The 12,783-nt window shown below is 35.4% G+C and overlaps 1 protein-coding gene across 28 annotated transcripts in view; it reads right to left on the bottom strand.

Moving 5' to 3' along the window:
- The window catches only part of EXOC6 (exocyst complex component 6), a 364,881-nt gene that overhangs the window by 59,007 nt on the left and 293,091 nt on the right, over window positions 1-12,783 (bottom strand). For 25 of the 28 annotated variants that reach the window (XM_054243102.2, XM_078346040.1, XM_078346041.1 and 22 more), the window contains one exon: window positions 5,942-6,083. The exons of the other annotated variants lie outside the window; for them this stretch is intronic. In XM_054243102.2, coding sequence (XP_054099077.1) covers window positions 5,942-6,083 — 142 coding nt within the window. The remainder of the gene's footprint in view (window positions 1-5,941; window positions 6,084-12,783) is intronic. 28 annotated transcript variants of the gene reach the window in all.

Here is a 12,783-nt window from a genome sequence, read left to right as displayed (position 1 = left end):
ACGTTTGCACAAATGAAACTTCTTATAGAGAAGTTGACTTAACATGGGAGAGAGTTCTGTTTCATAATTACAGACTGAAATTTTAGCTCAAGCTCTTTTACCTCACAGGTATGTGTGTCACTCGTCACACAGAATACCAAAAAAAGAGCACCAACACATTGTTTGAAAGAAGTGAGCACACAGATAGGTCAATGGTAATTCTTCTTCATCATAAGAAAAATAAAACAAAAAAACAAAAAGCATATGGCTGAATGATGGTATAGGATAGTTTGTCAGCAACTGAATTACTTCCAGCTTTCCACCTCCCCCACTAGATCTAGATGTGCTATTTGTATCTACCTGCAGATTGACAAATTTGAGGGCCAGAAAATACACATATGATGTTTTTTACAGAGTAACAAGAATGGTAAAATAAATATTTTTGCATTCTGATTAAATCAAATAAAAGGAAAATCTAGCACAGAAAAAAGGCAATTGTTGATGCTTACATTTCAATCTTGTAACTGAAACTCACTTCCTATTGCTTAAATTTTATGATTTAAGCACCTTTTCTGAGTTGCCCAGCATCTTTGGAGGCTCATGATTTCCAGTCTGAGTACCTGATCCCTGCTACCAGACTTCCATGGGCTATGGATCTCTTCCAAGCATATCACAGACTAGTGGGATTTTATGTTAATCCCAAGAACCAATCACGGGCTATTAAGTAAAGATTTCTGAGAGTTTTGAAGAGAAAGTTATCACTATGAGTCAATATGGATTTATGATGAATCTCAGTAATGTCATTTTCTTCTTTAAAAGGGTCATTAGACTGCTCTGAGGAAAATTCAATGGTCATTATTAACTCTTTATGCTAGCATGGCTTCTGACAAAAATTGCTCAGAACATGGAGCAAAATGCCAAACTATGAGTTAGATTCAATGGGGGATTAGCAACTGGCTGAGAAATCTTAAGATGCCTGTAAAATTCTGAATAATTGACCTAAATAGATATGAAGGAGAGGTCCACCTAATACAGTGATTCTCAAATTTTATCGTGTAACACAATCAACTGGAGAGCCTATTCAAGCAAACTGCTGGGCTGCATCCCCAGAGTTCCCAATTTAGCAGGTGGAACCCAAGAATTTGCATTTCTAACAATTTCCCAAGTAATGCTATTGCTGCTCATTTGGGGACTACATACTGTACTTTTGATGATGTACTGTATCTCAGGATATTGATGTTCTGTATCTAAGGACCTGAATAACAGGTTTAGTTCATTATTTTGCTAATGACTTTGTCAAATATGTAGAAAGAATGACTACAAATCCACAGATATTAACTTTTGATATAAAAAGATCTCAATAGGCTAGTTATAGAACACATCTCAAAATTTGTTAGGGATAATCTTAAAATCCTAAAACAAAACCAACCATACAGATATAGGATAAGAAAAACAGAGTTTAGTAATCACACACACACACAAAAGCAGGGGAGGTGGGAATACACAGAGATTATAGAATCCTGCAGCTTCAGTGATTTGGAAGTATATACTGGCTACTGAGAAAGGTTTAACAATTTGTGCTTCATTAATGAATTATAGAATTTGAAACAATGTATTTGATAACAAAGCTACTTAATTATAATTGTTCTGTACCCCTAGGTATCTCTGTATTTAATCTGGAATATCAGATATGAAAGAGAAGATAGCTAAACCAGTTCGAAGAAGATTTCTGGATCTACAACTGTATCACATAAGAAGAATAAGAATAAGGAACTATTGATGTCTGGCTTTCAGAAGATTCAGAAAAATGTAAGAGCAGTTTTCATGTAATTGGCTTGTGGATAAGGATTTGTTTTTTTCCTGTGTGACCCTAAGCCAAGCTTCAGATATAGTTGTCAGGCTGCTTGCTAGCCACAGGTGCCCAACTAAGGAGAACAAGGGGAAGGGGAAAGCTAAATTCAGCTTATGTTTTATTTGATAAGCTATGTGCCTTGATAGGGGCCAAGTCCAGATGGGAAAACAGTAAACTTTCTCTAATTCAGATAAAAGGGGCAACTCTAGAGGGCTTTTCCTTTTACTGAGAACATCTTTTCTAATTTGCACGAAAACACAATATAGACTGGTGATGATGCTAACTCTAAGGTAGAACTAGGTCTATTAGAGGAAATTTAGAAAGTGATTTCAGTTCAGTGTAAGAGACTGATAGAGTGATGTATTGTATGGAAATGTATTTTCTGAAGAGTAGTTAATCTTCCAAATTCGATGTTCAAGGAATGCCTGGACGATTACTTGGCAGGTTTTTTATAGAAAAGATCAAGGTGGAGGAGTGTGTGAGCATGTCTACTTTATTACCAGGTGTGAAGAAACTCAATGATATTTTAAAAACTTCTAGTATTCCTCACCTGAACTACCTGCCTACCTTCTTCATATTCCAGCTTATTCCCATGGTATCCAGAACTCTTCTTCTCACAAATTTACCAGATGTCCCAGTCTTCCTACTACCTACCCAGATTATTCTTCTTGTCTCCCTTTTTTCTCCTTTCCCTGCACCAATAACCAGAAAGCATACACACTACATTAATACTGATAATAAGTTTTGTAATTTTTTTTTTGAGACAGAGTCTCGCTCTGTCACCAGGCTGGAGTGCAGTGGTGCAATCTCGGCTCATTGCAACCTCTGCCTCCCCGGTTCAAGTGATTCTTCTGCCTCAGCCTCCCAAGTAGCTGGGACTACCGGTGCACGGCACCACACCCAGATAATTTTTATATTTTTAGTAGGAACGGGGTTTCACCATGTTGGCCAGGATGGTCTCAATCTCTTGACCTCATGATCCGCCCACCTCAGCCTCCCAAAGTGCTGGGATTACAGATGTGAGCCACAGCACCCAGCCAGCTTTGTATTTTTTTAAAAACTACTTTCTTCCAGATTTAAACAAACAAAAATACTTGAGATGAAACTTACTTTTTAAATTCTTTTAACATATTTATTAGAGAAAGCTAAGTTTCATTTTTTAAATGATTTATGTATCAATCACTGAAAGTCAGAAGTTGAGGGGTGGATGGTTCTTTTACACCAGAAGAATATGGAAGACTTCTTTATCCATGTTATGCTACTTAAGTAAAAAGATGTCTTTTGGGAAAGAGAACACCAGAGATCATGAAATAAACATGAAAAATTTTAATCAAATTTTTTTGTTCCATGAGTACTAAATGCATGATACTGGGTTAAGAAGTAATGATTAAGGTAATATATAAATATTAAGAAGTAGAGCCAATGATAGGCAAAATCTTAAGGGAATCTGAGTTGTCTTCTATGGTTTGTCTTTGGAGTCCTGGTCTCTCTCTTTCCATATCCACAGTGCCAGAACCTCAGCCCCCATCAGGCTAGGGTTTACCCCTCTTGCAAATGACCCCAGGCTTCCTTAACTGAGGTATAGCTCATACCTTTCTTGGTCTTTTCCAAGAGATTAACTCTTTAAGAAAAAATCAGAGTTTTAAAAGGAGCCTCTAGTAACTCTGCCCAAAAGAGTACCTGAAAGTGAAAACTATCATATGTCAGGATAGTGAGGCAAAGATTCCAGGGTGTTTGGGCCTTTCTCTCAGTATCAATAGGCTAGCCCTTCATACAGACGTAAGAGAATAGAGAGAAGATTTAGACAACTGAACTTGTGTAATCAAGCAGTAATTTCCATCTTTTTTTAATAAATTTAATTTAGAAAACACATCAAATGCCAACAAAGGTATTTCAATCATTAGTTATTTTGAAGCCATACTAAAGATGTAATACAGTAATCCCCTCCTACCCATGGGGGTATGTTCCGAGACCCCCAATCAATGTCTGAAACTGCAGAGAGTAATCAACTCAATATTAATTATGTTTTTTCACATATATACATATATAAATACCTATGATAAAGCTTAATTTAAAAATTAGGCACAGGGCCCAGCCACCATGGTGAAACCCCATCTCTACCAAAAATACAAAAAATTAGACAGGCATGGTGGCAAGTGCCTGCAATCTCAGCTACTTAGGAGGCTGAGGCAGGAGAATTGCTGGAACACAGGAGGAGGAAGTTGCAGTGAGCCAAGATCGTGCCACTGCACTCCAGACTGAGAGACAAAACAAGACTCTGTCTCAAAAAAAAAAAAAAAATTAGGCACAATAAGAAATTAACAACAAAAATAATAAAATAGAACATATATGACAATATACGGTAATGAAAGTTATATGAGTATCTTTCTCACACCAAATGTCTTATTGTACTATACAGCAAGTAATAAAAATTGCAGAAAGCAAAACTGTGGATAAGAGAGACTACTATAACACAAAATGTCTTGAGCAATACTTACATGGGATTTATACAGACAAGGTCATACTGAAATGATCTCATAAGAACAACTTTTAAAGAAACTTAAGAAATCAAAGTATTGAGATGGACAGATCACTTGTGGCCAGGAGTTTGAGACCATCCTGGCCAACATGGCAAAAGCCTGTCTCTACTAAAAATACAAAATTAGCTGGGTGTGGTGGCATGTACCTGTAGTCCCAGTTACCTGGGAGGCTGAGGCACAAGAATTGCTTGAACCCGGAGGCAGAGGTTGCAGTGAGCTGAGACTGTGCCTGAACTCCAGCCTGGGTAACAGAGTGAGACTCTGTCTCAAAAACATAAAACATACATACATACATACATACATACATACATACATACATACATACATACATATTTTTCAAATGATAGCTTTACTTTGAAAAAGAAATGTAATAAAGGTTTTCTAACTGGAGAAAATAAAAAAATGCTTTCTAGGAAAAGATAATCTTTCTCTTCCCTAGGGAAAAACCATTTTTCTTTTGCTTTCTAAATAAACGTTTCTTTTTTTTAATAAATGGGTAGGTTTTCAGAAACTTTGGAGTGTGTGTATGTGCACGTGTGTGTGTGCACGTGGGTGTGTGTGTGTGCAGGCGCACAACAGATAACTGATCTTGTCCAAAGAGCCTACCTAATTATTTTCTATAATATTAATGATGTTTTTCCTAATACAATGCGTTATACACAGTGGACACGTGAATATTTGATATCTGTTGAAAAAAATGAGTCATTTCTGCCTCAGTTACAAACTGCTGACATTTAATTTTTTAATTTCTTTCACAAAGAATACATTATTGCAAATTTTTCCCCAGACAAATATTTTATAATCCTTCCCATGTCCCACTGATTTTCAATTCATCAACTGTGGTGCCTGAGAATTGTCAACCAGGGATTTTCATTGTTTAATCAGTATACCACTTATTTGAAAGCACTGCTTGAAAATTTCTCACATATACTCATGTCTTGTACTTAAAGAATTATACTTTGAGGGTTGATAAAACCCATATCCAAAAGCACATATAACAAGGCTAATAACCAAATAGCATATCCATTGGAAGCTGATTGACTAATGTCAACATTAGATTACAGAGTCTGCTAACCTTGTTAGCTAAACAAAATGAAGTGAAAAATGATGAAAACACTAAAGCTTGAGAAATGTACAGAAAAGAGAAACAAAAATTCAGAAGTTTCATTTGGAATGCAAGGTCCTAAGGTTATTCTTCTGGCAAGTATCTAAAAAATTACTTACAGGGCAGGTAAGAATGATAGAATCATTTCATTCATTTATGACAAACATTAGGAGAGTCCTGGAAAAAGGCAAGAATGACCAACAAAGGAATAATGGGGAAAATGAATCATCTTTTTTAAATATCCCAATCTAGAATGCCACTTCAGTGCCTCTCTCTAGAGGCCCTAAATGTGTAGCAGAAATATTTTTATCTTCCTGAAAGGAAGTTAGCCATACTCCTAAGATTGCTAAAAGTTTAGCTGAACCAGGCCTTCTTCCTTCTTTCTGAACTATCCTGCTGAATACAACTTTTTTCATAAGTATAGATTCCTAGTAATGCATGAGAATAAACCAATAGAGTACTTACATTCACACTGTATGACATCTAAGTTAAACTGCTGAACAGCTCCCATGCTTATTTGTTTTAACTCACTGTCCAGTAGCATCTGCATTAAGGATGTTGACAGATGCTGGCAGGCTGACATGCAAGCTGTCTGGGCAACTTTCCCCTGTTTAAAATAATCAAACCAAAAATCAAACAAATAAACAAACATACATCATAAAGGATCAGAAAAACCATACACCTGGCATTCTTTCTGTTGCTTTTGTTTGGTACAATAGTGATTACTGGTCTTCCTGTTTCTGTATTCTGAGTGGTTATGCCTTTATATCATAGGAATTAACATTAAGATTCTTAGTTTACTTTGCTTTCTCAGGATATAAATATCATTAAAGCTCTAAGGGCACAAAGGAAAATTAAAATATAAGTTAAAAACTATTATTTCAGATCTCTTGAAATACTGCAAGCCCTTTAAAATGCATATTAAAATATGACATTTATGACAGTAAGTCATACTGACAGAACATTTTATCCATATAATGCTCCTTAAGCTCTCCTTTACATAATTAACCAAGTTAGAATAAAGGAAGTTAGCAGTATAATTTGCTACTATTACTATTTAAATTACAGCTAAAATTCAAAATATACTTTGAATCATAAGACCTTACTTATAATCAGAACATTAGTCTACGGCATTGCTTCTCACTGGCAGGGGAAAAAAAAGTTTGCCTGCCAATATGACTTCAAGATTATCTATAGACGTGCATTTAGCTTTAGAAATTCAGTTTTTAAATCACCTGGTAAGTTGGAAGTATGTAGTTAAATGCCTGTGGTTTTCTTTCAGTATAATATACATCATTAAAAATATTTCCTACTAAAATAATCTCCTAAAACTCTATATGAACTTTCACTGATAGCCTAAATTGAACTGTTTTCTTTAAAAAAATGACCTTTTAAAATGTTTAGCTGCTATATTACACAGCTGACTCACAAAACTACATCACTTTTAGTATAAATTATTTTTTTAAACAGGCTTTGCATTTCAACTAGAAGTTTAAAATATTATAAAAACTCTTTTAGGTAAAGTTCTCCCATGTAATACTGCTTCTAGGATGGCTGCCTCCAACTGACAACTACGTGAATTGGTGACGGATTGACTACAATGATAGGATTTAAAGATCTATGAATATAGTTAGAAATAATTACTTTTGGAAGACATGCCTTGTTTTGCCTCATTTGCATTAATAAATATTTACCCAGTGATATTTGATCGTTATATTCATTTCCTACTTATCTCAAAGGCCAAAAAGCTATAAAATCATGACAAAAAAATCTCCCAAACATATGTTACAATATATTAGTACAAAAACATCTTACATAGGGTTGATTTATTAGAAAGGTAATAAAGAACGTTAAGTACATGTTCAAGATGTTTATTGCAACATTTGTTCTTCAAATCACACATTAAAAGTCAGACTAGAAACAACTTTTTGAATGAGTTTTTAGCATTTAGACACTATGCACAGCAAAAAACTGCATATCTGAAATGAAATGTCAATTTCTCAATCAAAAACTTTAGAGATAAAAGCCGATGCAAACAATATATTTGACAGATACTGATGAACTGCCAAAAAGGAATGTAACAAACAATGCAAAACCCAGCATGCTTCAAGATCCCCCCCAAACCCAAGAGGAATTAGTCTGGGAGACATGCAGCTCCATTTCCCAAGCAGAATAATATCAATAAGAATGAGAAGTGGGGAAGCAGAGAAAGGAGAAATCAATGGCATGTCATTTAATTACAATGTAATAGGCTTCAGAATACTTAATGGAAATGTCATTTTGACCTAATGGAACAACTAGTGCATTTTAGTTTAATGTGCTTCTCCATAATCAGCTCCATGTCCTATGCATGCTGCCACTATCATGTACTAACTGCAAAAGCTGATTAATAAACTGCCAGAAAATTACTATTAAATTCATTTCATAAGCAAACCCACTGTACAATATAAGTGGTATTGCCTTATGGAAATCTTTAAAATTTAACAGGGGTTCAGGTGCTACAAATGATTAGATAGCAATAGCACTGGAGCTGAAAACAAGAGTAGACACAGACTATTCCAAAAACATGGTGGAAATAAGTCATAAACACACACACACACACACACACACACACACACACGAATTTAACTCTTTATTTAAATACCATATGTAATACTAAAATCCTAACATTGAATTTTGTTTGATAGCATATTAAATACAGGCTTATTGTTCTCAAAGATAGAAGATTTAAATATTTATATAATATTTTATAAATCAGATGAAATAAATAGCTCAAAATTTAAGTTCATAAAATCAAAGGTTCAAGCTCTTTAAAATTTTTTAAAGTCATATTCCATAAGATTATACATTCTTCGGTGGCTCAAGCCTATAATCCCAGCACTTTGGGAGGCCAAGGCGGGTGGATCACGAGGTCAAGCGATCGAGACCATCCTGGTCAACATGGTGAAACCCCGTCTCTACTAAAAATACAAAAAATTAGCTGGGCACGGTGGTGCGTGCCTGTAATCTCAGCTACCTGGGAGGCTGAGGCAGGAGAATTGCCTGAACCCAGGAGGCGGAGGTTGCGGTGAGCCGAGATCGCGCCATTGCACTCCAGCCTGGGTAACAAGAGCGAAACTCCGTCTCAAAAAAAAAAAAAAAGATTATACATTCTTAAAATATCTACTTTGTAACCACAAAATGTATACAGCTATTCTTAAAACTTCATCTACTACATATTTTTACATAGAAAATTTTAATATTCCAAAAATTTACATACCCAAAATTATACTTGATAATTTATTTCTAATGTCTACAGCCATTGGCACACTGGTATAATCTTCTCAACACTATTATTGTTATTATTGATGCCTTTAATAATATATCATTTTCAAGAATACTGGTCTGAGTACTTTCACAATTATCTTTTAAAAACTAGCCCTTTTCATTAGAGATGCTCTAGCTTTTAACATTGTAACAAAAAAAACCAAAATAAGTGAACTGACTGAGAAAACAGCATATTTAATAAATTTCAAGCATCTCAACATTTCTCCTGCCCTCATCTGAAAAATTAACTGCAACTATTACCAACATTTTCCTTCTCTTAACAAAGTTCAGTAAGTAAAAACACCTGCTAAGCTTTTAAAGGTAACTACTTTTTTTACCCTGCTCTTACATTTTGCTGAAAAACAACTTGCAAAGAGAGAAAACCCTTAGACAAACTTCTTATATTTCAAAGGAACTTGTAAAAGAGAATCTGCTGACATATTAGATCCTTTTTGCATTACCGAAAGCTTTTCTTCTAAGAACAATTGTGGTAAAGAGACATTTGGCTCCTAGGAAATTCCCAAAGGGTCAACCATATGCATCCTTCCATGGCACCTTCACAGTGCTGCTTTCTAGATTCATGTCTCAAAAACAGCTTTCATCATTTACTTGTGTGTCAGTCAATATGATTTATGGACTGCATTCAACAAAGTCAAAGCATATAGAATGAGAAATATGACTACAATCTGCTAATTTGTTTTGTATTGAGCCACTTAAGAGTCAAAGACCTGATGTCAGACTGAGACCAGCAACACAATTAACCAGCCGGTGACAGATTCATCCATCCTCCCTGCCAGGCTGTGCCAATCAAAGACAGCATGAGGCAACATTTGGTGAAATCAGTAAAAAAACTCATTCTCTAAGTAACCTATGTGAGACCTTGATTGACACTTTTTGAATTTAGTTTGTGGAACACAGCCACTCTTTACCCAATAGTCCCTCACTGCAAGCTGTGAAATAAGGCTTTTAATGCCAATCACAGTAACAATAAACCACAAACCACCAACCCTCAGTTTAAAAGGAATTAAGAAAACACATCTGTTTGTATGTCAAGACAAATTTCCAGAATAATTTACTATCATAGATTAGGCTAAAGATACTCTGTTTCCTGTAAAATATCATAAAATAATAAGGTAAAAAACACAACATAGTTTATTAGATTATGGCTCGAAACTGGTTTGTTTTCAAAGTAGTGTTTTCAAAGATCTACTCTAATATAATTGTAAGAGAAATGTACAACACTTAAAAACTAATTTGGCCCATTTAAATTTTCATTTGAAGTTTTCATTTCTGTCTCACCATTTTCTTATTTCAAAGATCTATTTTAAAAAGGTTTGATTTCAACAGTCATTATTTGAAAGCACTTTCCGATGCTGCTTTCATTCTCTCAAGTACATTTAATGTTAAAATGTGCTTGTGAAATCACATTCTTTCCGTACTGGTCTACTCTTCCTTAATGATCCCAGGAGAGCCCACTTTTCTTTACTTATATTCCCACAAAAGGTTAACTTTGTACAATAAACTACTTTTTTACTTAAGTAAAAAGAAATATACATACTCAAATATATTGTGCATCATATTATTCTTTACACTGATAAAAGGTTTTGTTTAAAAAGGCTAACTCTTGTCAGACAAAGAAAAAAGGCAAAGTGAAATAAAATCATGGTCAATTGGAACATTAAACATAACACTGATGAGTGACCTTATTAATTCTGATTCTGCATGGCTTTTTAAAGTTATCTAAATTAAAGCAGTAAAATATTGTCACTTTATATAAACTCTATCATAATTTGCTACATAAATTTCAGTTATGAGACTATGAAATAGTCTTTTTCAGAGGCAAAAGAAGGGAAGTATTTTAATGAATTGGTCAGTCTCCTAAAGAGCAACAATTTATAGTATTTAAAAATACACATACTGAAAGAATGAGGTATTTCATCAGATGGAAAGACTAAAATTAGAAATTAAAAAGTTAATTAAAATATGTAAAAAGAGGTATAGTTGAAAACCAGGTATTTTAAATCAAGAAATCTGTTTTTCTTACTTCTATTTTATATAAGAACCACTAACTAGAGTTTTACTATATGAAACATCTTGCTCAAATGTAAATACTGTTATGAAATCAGGAGAAAGACACCTAAAACATTAGTATAGAATATGAAAAATTTCTCCAAGATTATTTCACAAATGCACAAGAATTTCCCTACCTAGTAAGATCAGTTTTAATTCATTTTCTGGCTGAACACTGTATATAAAACACTGCAATGTCTGGTTCCCAATAATATAGTATAGATAAGTTATAAAGGTTTAAATATTAAGATGAATTCCCTTAGAAAGTTTAAATAACATTAATACTACCTTGAAGACAAATTTTTTTAAATTATGCTTTAAAATTCATAGATCAAAATATATTTATTTTAACACCCCCAACATTCCCCCAAATACCTCTTATCACTCTACATTCCTCTTATACTCTCTAACTACTTCCATCTCTACTACTTCCAGCCCCGAAAGAATGAATTGGGAGACATCAGTTAACCACAATCCCACAGTCAATTATAAATTCCCATTCTCCCCTCTCAGGCTGTTCTTCCAAAAATGACCAATCATAAGGGTATGAGATAGTAACAGAAATGCCTACTCTTAAGACACACACACACACACACACACACACACACACACACACGGGGGGAAGGGGGGGGACAGGGGGAGAGAGAGAGAGAGACAGAGAGACAGAGAGAGAGAGAAAGGGGAGAGAGACAGAGAGAGAGAGAGAGAGAAAGGGGAGGGAGGGAGAGAGAGAGAGAGCGAGCACACACATGATCACTTAAAGTTGAAAACATGTTTTCCTGAACTGGGAAAATTTCAGGACTGCATAATTTATGGAATATTTTTATTTCCCTCAAAACTTCTCCCATCCCAATCATAGGGCTCATCAAACTTTGGCAGTCTTTTTTTGCTTTTTAAACAATCTTTTGAGCATGGCCTTAGAAGGCATATAGTTATCCACACTTTTAGCTTTCTACAAGTATCACTGCTTCTGCCATGGCAATCCCATGATATTGCCAAACTCACCCTAACTTTAATAGGCAGAAAGAGAATGCAAGGACCAGCAGAGCAATAAAAGTCCAGAGAGGTCAAGGTTTTGAAGAAATGCTTCTGCTTCCAGGTTACTGGATATATTAGAAATTTAACAGGAGTAAAATAGTAGATGTTGCACGTACTTTTGCCCAGAATAGCAGCAAGAGGAAGTTACTTTGTGTTGTGTGGAAGCTAAATTTACTTGATAAAAGCAAACTGCTACTATCTCATACAAAAGAAAAAAAAAAGCAAATTGGGCAGCTAGGCATATATTTAAATAGTGAAGTAATAAAACATTAAAGCCCTATAACTCTTCTCACTAAGAAAAGCAAGAGGAATTAAAGATGAGTTTGAATTTTTCCCATAGTGACTCCAAGTGGTACAGACAAGACACAGAATTAAGAATAAAAAACTGAAGCAGGCTGGGCTCAGTGGTTCACACCTGTAATCTCAGCACTTTGGGAGGCTGAGACGGGTGGATCCCAAGGTCAAGAGATCAAGACTATCCTGGCCAACATGGTGAAACCCTGTCTCTACTAAAAATACAAAAATTAGCTGCGCATGGTGGTGCATGCCTATAGTCTCAGCTACTCAGGAGGCTGAGGCAGGAAAATCGCTTGAACCAGTGAGTCAGAGGTTGCAGTGAGCCAAGATCACATCACTGCACTCCAGCCTGGCAACAGAGGGACAGAGGGAGACACCGTCCCTCCCCCCTCCAAAAAAAGTTGCCAAAATCAGGCCGGGCACAATGGCTCACGCCTATAATCCCAGCACTTTGGGAGGCCAAGGTGGGTGGATCATCTGAGGTCAGGAGTTTGAGACCAGCCTGATCAACATGGTAAAACCCCAACTCTACTAAAAATACAAAAATTAGCTGGGCGTGGGGGCGGGCATCTGTAATCCCAGATACTTGGGAGGCT

This window comes from Callithrix jacchus, chromosome 12, assembly GCF_049354715.1.
Source record: "Callithrix jacchus isolate 240 chromosome 12, calJac240_pri, whole genome shotgun sequence".
NCBI lineage: Eukaryota > Metazoa > Chordata > Mammalia > Primates > Cebidae > Callithrix > Callithrix jacchus.
The sequence above is the reverse complement of the archived record's forward strand: the minus strand, read 5'-3'. Positions and strand labels throughout refer to the sequence as shown.